This window comes from Pecten maximus, unplaced genomic scaffold (assembly GCF_902652985.1).
Source record: "Pecten maximus unplaced genomic scaffold, xPecMax1.1, whole genome shotgun sequence".
In the NCBI taxonomy this organism is placed as follows: Eukaryota; Metazoa; Mollusca; class Bivalvia; order Pectinida; family Pectinidae; genus Pecten; species Pecten maximus.
The window spans coordinates 4,335-13,801 of record NW_022979180.1 but is presented as its reverse complement, the minus strand read 5'-3'; the positions used below and the strand labels follow the sequence as shown (position 1 = coordinate 13,801).

At 37.3% G+C, this 9,467-nt stretch overlaps 1 protein-coding gene across 1 annotated transcript; it reads left to right on the top strand.

Annotated features, from left to right (window-relative positions):
• The first annotated feature begins 6,486 nt into the window (after positions 1–6,486).
• On the top strand, positions 6,487–8,270 carry LOC117318304 (carnosine synthase 1-like). Its single transcript, XM_033873302.1, has 2 exons — positions 6,487–6,642; positions 7,269–8,270. Exons 1-2 carry the CDS (start codon positions 6,487–6,489, stop codon positions 8,268–8,270), a joined length of 1,158 nt encoding a protein of 385 aa, XP_033729193.1.
• The last annotated feature ends 1,197 nt before the right edge of the window (positions 8,271–9,467 follow it).

The following is a 9,467-nucleotide window of genomic DNA, read 5'->3' as shown; positions in this document are numbered from 1 at the left end:
TTTACGGTTTCGGTGATATTGTGCCCTAACCTACCCCAAATGTTGTTATTTTAACCCACAGATTAAGGTTAGGATACGAAGTGAAACTTAAGAAAAAATGACTGGAATACATTTCAATTTCTACACAACAACAGTCTGTCTGTCTTAATAAGATCTAAAATTTGTTTCAGTTAAGGCATTTTTCTAAAGTGATTCAACTCTGTATTGTTACAAATACCTTAATTCAGCCTTCAATATTGCCTATTTCCTGGCTTGCAAAAAAAAAACAAAAAAAGAATTGCACATAATTCTGTCGTAAATAATAATTATATCATAAATTACTTTAAGATTTTTTTTATCAAAAAAAAATTACCGACATATCACAGATATCGTGACTTAAACCGTATGATTTTACGAAATAATGAAAATATTGAAATTGGGGGTTAGGGATATTTTTCGCCAAAACTACAGCGCTGTCAAGCGTGTTCGTAACACCGAAGGAAACCGGAAGTCATCACTGCAATATGACCGCAGTTTTAGCTCCTTAGCCTTTGCAAGTATCAAGTGTAAGTGTAAAAAAACAAGTAATATCTGGATTACGACATGATTTAAACCGCTATAGGCCCATGATACCCCTTAAATCTGCATTGTTTTTTTTACCAAACAGTCCAGTAATATCTTGCTCTAGAATTTACAAACACTCCGGACAAGTTCGATGTACACGGTAGTTCATTTTAATCCTGAATAAGGGCGTGAGTGAAGCGGCGTGATATGGGACGTTGACGCACTTCCTAACCCTACTGTCTAGCTCGTCCCACAAATGCTCGATTGGGACATATCTGGACTGTATTGTGGTCCATCAAGAACTAGAACGTTGTTTTGAGCAGGAAAAAAACCTGGCAACAAGGGGCCTCACGCTGTCCTGCTACAACGTAATGTTACATTAATGGATAAGTTTGGTTTGTTTGATTTGTTTTGATTTAACATCCTATTAACAGCCAGGGTCATTTTAGGACGTGCCAGGTTTTGGAGGTGGAGGAAAGCCGGAGTACCCGGAGAAAAACCATCGGCCTACGGTCAGTACCTGGCAACTGCCCCACGTAGGTTTCGAACTCGCAACCCAGAGTTGGAGGGCTAGTGATAAAGTGTCGGGACACCTTAACCACTCGGCCACCGTGGCCCCATTGTCCTGCTACAACGTTATGTTCCGTTGATGGATAAGAAGAATAATGTGTGGTCTCAAGACCTCATCTTCGATATCTTCCTGCTGTAAGATAACTGTCGATAAACACGAGAGGTGTTTTCACGTCTTGAGATATCGCTGCCAATACCATAATAGACCCTCCAAAGAATATGTCGCTTTCCATTAAGCAGGAGTCAGAATATCGCTCACCACGACCTCGATAGACATGTTGTCGTCAGACGTGTAAAGCGAGACTCGTCAGTGAACAACGCGCGTCTCCAGTCGACCAAACGAAACCGAGTGGATGGATGTGCAAACAGCTAATGCATTCGACGTTAGCGTCGCCTCTGCGTAAGTGACGGGCCAATACAGGGACGTCATGGCCTTAGTTGAAACTCCCACAACAGATTTCTAACCGCTCCTTGACACACTGATCAAACATGAGTGTTGAAAACTTGACGTGCCGTCTCCGTCTGCAATCGTTTACGGAGGTGCGAGAGACGTATGCCTCTATCTTGACGTCACGACGTAAAGCTCGGGCGTCCGCTCCAGGGACGGTCACCCAATAAATGGGATATTGTTGCCTCATGTACACAATATTGCTGGGGTACATGACGTGGTGAATGCCCCTGCATTATCAGAGCAATGGCCCTACCCCTATCGACTTTACTCAAACGCGGCATTTCGCTCTGCAATTGCTTAAAAAAGAAATGTTGTGTAACTGATCTGTGCTGTTCCAATGTTCGATTTGTAATGTTTTACGAGCACATGCAAGAGTACTATGGATGGACACTTTCTTGAAAAATCTGCCGAAAGTATGCAGCGTCGAGCAGAGTTCATGGTCTAGTGATTTTTAACTGAAGATCATTTTCACAGTGCACGGAGTTGGACTAATACACATCCCCCCTTTAACATTGGGCTAACAGTCAAATGTGTTAGGCGCCTATTGCTGTACAAGCTTTACATCAAAATCTTATGAGACTATCAGCTTAAAAAGGATGTTTGGCGGGAAGCAAAAGTCGAAAATAGTTGCCACAAATTAACAATTAACCTTGTAAACTACTTACTGTATATCTGTAACCAAGTGGACTTCTTTCACAAGGTCTTTTTCTCATTGTGCGAAACTTTGTCATTTTCTTTGCTGAAACACAGTATGTCACAAAACTCACATTGATGTGGTCCTTCCCTCATATGTCTTAATTCATGTTGGAGTAATAAACTTTTCCCCTTTAACATGACGCCGCATTTTGAACACACATGTCAATAAATCGATTTATACAACACCAAACACAATATTCATTTATAAACTGTGGGTAGGAACCACCGTATTTTGGAGTGTGGATGTGAACAATTTACGTAAATGCCACAAAATACATGTAAAATGCCAGATTATTGGGCAATATCTATTTGTACAAATGTATTTTCACTTCATATAACATGAATGGATACCTCATATGCATCCTAAGTCAACAAATGTGTTCGAAACAGACTGAAATAAGAAACAACTAGACGAAAGTGTGCGTGTAATGTAAATCGAACTTATCTGGAGTGTCTGTAAAAACTAGAGCAGAAGAAAACTGGACTGTTTGGTCAAAACAATGCGGATACAAGGGGTACTTGTCCAGTTTAATTATCTCCACATGCACAACCAATTAATAAAAATAACAAATGCACTCTGATCAATTAACTTTATTACATAAATTCATGCAAAATTAATCTATGTCAATGAGAACATTAGTTTATACAAAAGGTTCATTTTCCAATCAAGAGCCAGGTCCTGACATGACATGAGTAAATAAAACTTTATACAGTTTATAACAGTAATTAATTGGTTAATTATATTGATAATTAAGAGACAACCTTCACATATGTTTTCCTCTGCAAATCACCACAACAATATGCCAATTATGGCAATGAATATGTGCAGAAATGTGCAAAAAATGTAGTAATATATTCTGAATTGATGTGTTTAAAACCTAGCACAATTTAAATTCATCAATCGAAAAAATGGGCTAATGAAAGATTCTATCTTAGAAACATCATATGATGTTTACTTGTTGTATATGTAAAATAGTAAAAAGTGTATATCTCGAATGATTGGCAAAATAAATAAATAAATAATAGTCATGCATGAGTGCGGGCTACACAAAATCAACTCATGAAAACTGAAAATTGCCGATTTCTAATGTCAAAATATTTTTCAAAAAAGATTGCTGGCACGGATAGTTGAAAAACAACAACAAGAATTGCTGTAGAAAAAATGACGTTAAAACATAAAAAAATAAATCGTCTCCGAATATATTGTAAGTTATTTATTTCATTATTTGTAGTTATTTAATGAACCACGTGGACCAAACACATGTGACACCGAGGAATAGTGGGCGTGGCGTCGTTGCTGTCATTACTGTTACTCACCAGAACATGTGGCCTCCTCAGTAACTTCAAATGACACTGACGTTATTCCATTACTAACTTATATTTGACAGTCATGCTACTATCTGTAACACCTTGTTAGAAAGTTTGTAATTTGTTGTAAATTCAGGTGCATTTTTGGTACTGAATTCAATACAAGATTGTGCCCCCCATATGAAAAAGTTCATATTGGTAGAATTTTTAGATATTCCATTTACAGGTTATTTTTTTAAAATAAGGGCTAGTGGACCAGTGAAAACTCCATTTAAGCAGGACAGTGGTAAACGTTATCATTATCTTCTATGGGAAACCATTTTGTTCCGTGGTTCCTATAGGGATCTACCAGACATGATGTTTAATTCCATTCAGCGTCCCTGGACATCAGATGATGGGACCCATCTGCACATTTTCGGCTGTGATTTTCATCATGGAGATATTTTTGGTGAATTAAGAAAGGAAATTAGATTAATGGATTTTTGTAATGAAAATATGGACCCATGTAGAGTGTGGTGGGGACCATTGACCAGGGTGATACGGAGATATGTTTATATGGTATTGGTACATTATCACCACACTTGTTTAGAATTGTTAAATACCATTAATGCTGGATTTGATCCAGATTTACATGGCGTTGTTTGTTCTCGTTTTATTGATAGTGGATTTGATTTACGGTTTCGTTATTATGTCGGTATTCTCTATCATTAGACGTCAATATACATACCGAAGTCAGAAGTCAACGACCCCTAGATAAAAGTGCTAATGTACTCAGGTACAAGTCCACCTATATGCTACCTGCTGTTGACAACACCACTTATATACAGCTGATATCACAATGCAGTTAATGTCACATGATTTTTGTGCATGTATAATATATTTATGTATATGCATTAAGGAGTCTGAAAGGGCAGGTAGGCCTAGCGGAAAAGTTTTTTTTTTCTTTTCAATGTCATTTGAACCAAATGGTCAGGATGACAAATTGTCATCGTCCTTCGTCCGCCGTCGTATGCCATAACACAAACATACTGCAGCCTCCAAAAACAAACTTACGCACTCGTCAAACGCATGTATATCACTCGCACGGGAGGCCGTCCTTAAATGACCTTAGCTGTTAATAGCTAAACCGTCCTAAACGTTAAACCAACAAAACTAAAGAAAACCAAGCCACCCACCGTGAACCGTCCGCCTTACGTACACTTTTAACATTTCAAACTTCTCAAGATCATCCATTCGGATTCAGCTCTGATTTACCAGAAATGATCCTGAGAGTATCCTCACCAAGTGTTTTTACTATTTTATTGTTTTTACATTCTCACCGCACTAATTTGATTAAAAATGCAATAAACGCTGGATTTTATCCAGATTTACATGGCGTTGTTTGCTCTCGTTTTATTGATATTGGGTTCGAGTTACGGTTTCATTATAATGTCGGTATGGTCTATGATTAGACGCCTACAAACATACCGGAGTCAGAAGTCAACGACCCCTTGATAAAAAGGCTAATGCATTCGGGTGACCTATATGTCACCTGTTGTCGAAAACACCATTTTGTATCACTTAAGTAGCTGGTCACTTTCTATCTAATGTTCCCTGACTTTTGTACGTAATGTTTATATACAGTGAACTATTCTGAATATATGACAGCATATTAAGTACAGTTCATGATTATTGATACACATGGGTATCCTCTGCTTGGTCCACTTCAGCACTTTATGTTAGATGTACTGGTTCACCCTTAGTCAGTACAGTATGACAAGATTAAGTGTCCTACTGGCGACCTTCTGCAGTGAGGTAGCACTATAAGCCGTACATATGGAGAATTAAACATTTTGAAACTTTGCACAAAAATGTTTACTTCTTTGTTATAATTCCTACTGATCATACTGATGCACTCTCGCTTACCTATAACTATATAGCCGGGTTGGTGATATAGAGTTCATGTCTCCCTCCCAAACCCTCCTCATCCATAAATCAAAATCTGTGATAGAAACTAAACTTCAGGTAACACAAACTATATGCAGGGGTTCTATACCTGATTCTTTATCTTCACGAGTACGTCTGATTATAAGGGCAATAACACATTTATATGCAATAGGATCACGTCTGATTGTTCTCATCATTTAGATTGGTCATCAAATAACTACCAAGTCAGCCTTACCTGGCAAAAATGCCTGGCCCATACATAGGGCCGATATTAACAGATTCGGATGTGATTTTCGCTCCATTACGCCGATAATGCGCTCGAACGGTGACGCTCAGATACGGTCATAATTTGTTTGCCTTTGTGGTGACACTCATTTCTCAAAAATTCGGTGACAGGGATACACGTGCTGATCTTGTGACTTTTATACTTTTTTGTACACTCTATATTATTATTTGGTTATTTGCGGCCCTTCCGAAAAAAGATCGCATATTTTGTTATTTGAAAGGCAGAATTTATTGTATGTAGAGATATAGAGAAGTTCGTAATATCTTAGCGAATTATCCGTTTTTTTCCTTGTAGTGTGTTTATTGTATATTGTGTGATATTGAACGATCACTTACTTACTGTGGCGTATGCCGCTTAATTGATGTGCTCAAACTGGTTCATTTTTACAGAACTGATTTCCACCATATATAAACAACGAAGTTTTTTTTTCTTTTGTGGAAATTAATAAAACAGTTTTGTACGTCATTGAGATTACACACATATATATATACATATATCAAACAGAAGTTTTTATTGCCTACGATATGTTTAACATTTAAAGACGCATTTAAATTACATCTTTTTAGCTGAAATATTTTTTAAAGATATAAAGAATAAGGTAACTCTCATTTAAATTAGGAAATTGTATGGTCTAGGCTCAGAGAGCTGTGTTGATGACATTCCTGATTAAAACTCCATAATATGTTTCAATATCACAGGTAGCACAATGCCACACCCGATTAAGATGGAGATGGTGTTAGATAAAAGCATTTTGCCGGAGACAGAGAAACATCTCTTAGAAAATAAAACAATATTGGTTCTTGGTGACGAACAGATCAACCGAAAATGGATTCGGTCTACTCTTACGAACTATGGAGTCAAAGTAAGTACAGTTTATATTACTTGTCATCATCATTTTAAGTTATATTTGTTTATTTACCTGTAAGTAATCTGTATATTTACTGTTGTTTTATCTATGGACATATTTGAATACAGTGACGAATGTGGACACTTTATCTCGGACGTATACATATCTAGTGTTATAGTACATACAGTTTATTGATATATATTTATTTGTAAAATTTCATTACTTACAGGATGCATATGTTTTGTATATAAATATGTTTTTCATTTCAATAAATATATTTGTTTTCACAATTTTCATATTTCTCTGATTTCAAGAATTAGTTATGTATTTTCCGCTGTGGAAAATTAATGAACTGATAACATTTTATTCACCAATACGATTATTTATAACATCTAATCCTAGTTACCAATCTGGACAGTTTATTACACTTCTTACTTAACTAAACTGGTCATATGATGTTTGTTTAATGTTGTGAAATAATATAATTGTATATATGCTCTCAATACACACATCAAATCGTCATATTTATAACGTAATACCTTTGTATACAAATTTGTTAAAACAAGCGTTTAATTATCAATTGTCAATGTTTGACACGGTTTAATGTAATTTATTATGAATATGTCAATTAACTGTTTCAGTTGGTTCTGGTTCAGACTAAGTCCGATATTACACCACCTGTTGATGTCTGCACGTATATAGAATACGACTTCACTGACCATCGACAAGACGAAACACATGCTGACAGAATAGCGCAGATATTGACAGCTCTTGAGCTCTCCATTAATGGATGCTGTACGTTCACTGATGAATGCGGACCACTAGCTGCTTATTTATGTGAGAGGCTAGAGCTGACTGGAGGTGCCGGCGTATTGGGAACGACGAATGTCAGGAGCAAAAGTTCAACACACATGTACCTCCAGAAAGAAACCAACGGTGTTCGACAGTTCCCCAGAACGTACGAGTACACCGGACTATTTGTTCAGATCACATGCGCAGAATCACTGAGATCTGCCTCAGAAATGGTTAAACTCCCGGCGGTTTGTAAACCGGATACTGGCACGCGCGGGAATGGAGTTGAGATGATTCAGAACGAAGATGAATATGAACGTCTGGGTAAGAAAATAAGCAATGGTCTGGCAGCCAGGAATTCAATGATAATTATGGAATATTTTGAGGGCACTGAACATGACATAGATGTGATCTTGTATCAAGGAGAAGTCATCGCCGCCATTGTTTCAGACAATGGTCCTACAAGAAAAGGATCCTTTCTGGAAACGTCTATGTCAATGCCGACATGTCTACCTCCCTCCAAAGCCGCGCAACTTAGGAAAGCAGCATCACACTGTTGTATTGATATCGGCCTCCGTAACGGCGTTTTCAGCGTGGAGATGAAATTTACGTCCACAGGTCCGAAGCTGCTAGAGATCAATGGGCGAATGAATGGGGATTATGTCCGAAACTGGACATATAATTGTTCGGATTTGATCCGCTTTGGTATGTTATGTTTATTGCCGCTGGAATCCGACCGCCAGTTCCGTCAGAAAAATCAAACGTCCACATTATGGGTATCACGTGTGCTTTGCCTGTACACCAACATCTTCTGCGCAAACAAGAATTCGGGACAAAAATTGATGAACTGATCCATTCTGGTAAAATTCAATTCTTCGGTACGAAGTTCTTTGACTGTAAAAACAGTAACACCCAAAATACCGTGGCAATTTGCAATGTTGCAATTGTTCAGCATGACTTACAACACGCAAAATCGGAACTCCTTAAAATATGTGACATGCTAGGAATTCACACGTCACTCTTTGATGTCCCGAAATATCTTTCAAATTTTGTCCACGCCAATTCAGTGATGTGAATTGTTTGCAGAAAATATCCCGATACCTCAGAAGAGTGTTAGTAAAATATAAGAGCGATATCATGACTGTTATCAGCTTCGTTAGGAGAAAATGCAATCATTTCACTTTAAAATGATATGCTAGAATATATATACGTAAAATCACAGATACTCAGATGAATTTTTTTTCTTGAATATACATGTATATGTATCTTAAAATGAATATTAAAAGAAAAGGTATTTGTTATACCGCCGTAAACATATCTGGGTTGGTTTCATCAACACAACAAATACTTGGCTACTATAGAATTATAGTACCATGTCGATTTCAAAGATATATTTTATAAGACTTAAATCATCACTGACTTTTATTGTTTTTATACCAAAGGGTATCATACATTCTCGTTTCTACCCAATACTGCCCAATTTTATCCAAAGCTACCCGATATTACTAAATATTCTCTACTACATTTACTAGTGTGGTGACACCTAAAGGAGTGTCACATAAAGAATGAAGTGTAGTGAGGGGCGATAACTCCTTTTCAGCACGGTTTTCATCAAAACCGCTTGATATATACATTTCGACCAATAAAAGACTGTGTTGTTCACATGGCAACGATACCCATGTCCCCTAATACACCTACATACCAAATTTAATCGTAATCGCACAATATCTTAATTTTGACCAATTAGACGCCAGCAATTGGCGGCCATATTGTTAAAATGTGAAAGAGAGGTTACAAGAGTAACTGCTGTCCCATGATGTACCTGCATATCAAATGTCATCAAAATCGGACAATATCTTAAATTGGACCAATCAGAGGCATTGAAAAGGCGGCCATTTCGTTAAATGCGAAAGTGAGCCTACAAGAGTGACCGGTGTCCAATTATGTACCTACATACCAAATCTCATTGAAATCCGACAATATCTTAATGTTAACCAATCAGTGGTCAGTAAAAATGGCGACAAATTTGTTAAAACGTTTAAGTGAGG

Excerpts from the sequence above, each read along its gene's own strand:
- LOC117318304 (XM_033873302.1), top strand. The coding sequence starts at position 6,487 with ATGCCACACCCGATTAAGATGGAGATGGTGTTAGATAAAAGCATTTTG. Across the intron at positions 6,643-7,268 it reads TTACGAACTATGGAGTCAAA|TTGGTTCTGGTTCAGACTAA; the intron begins GTAAGTACAGTT and ends TAACTGTTTCAG.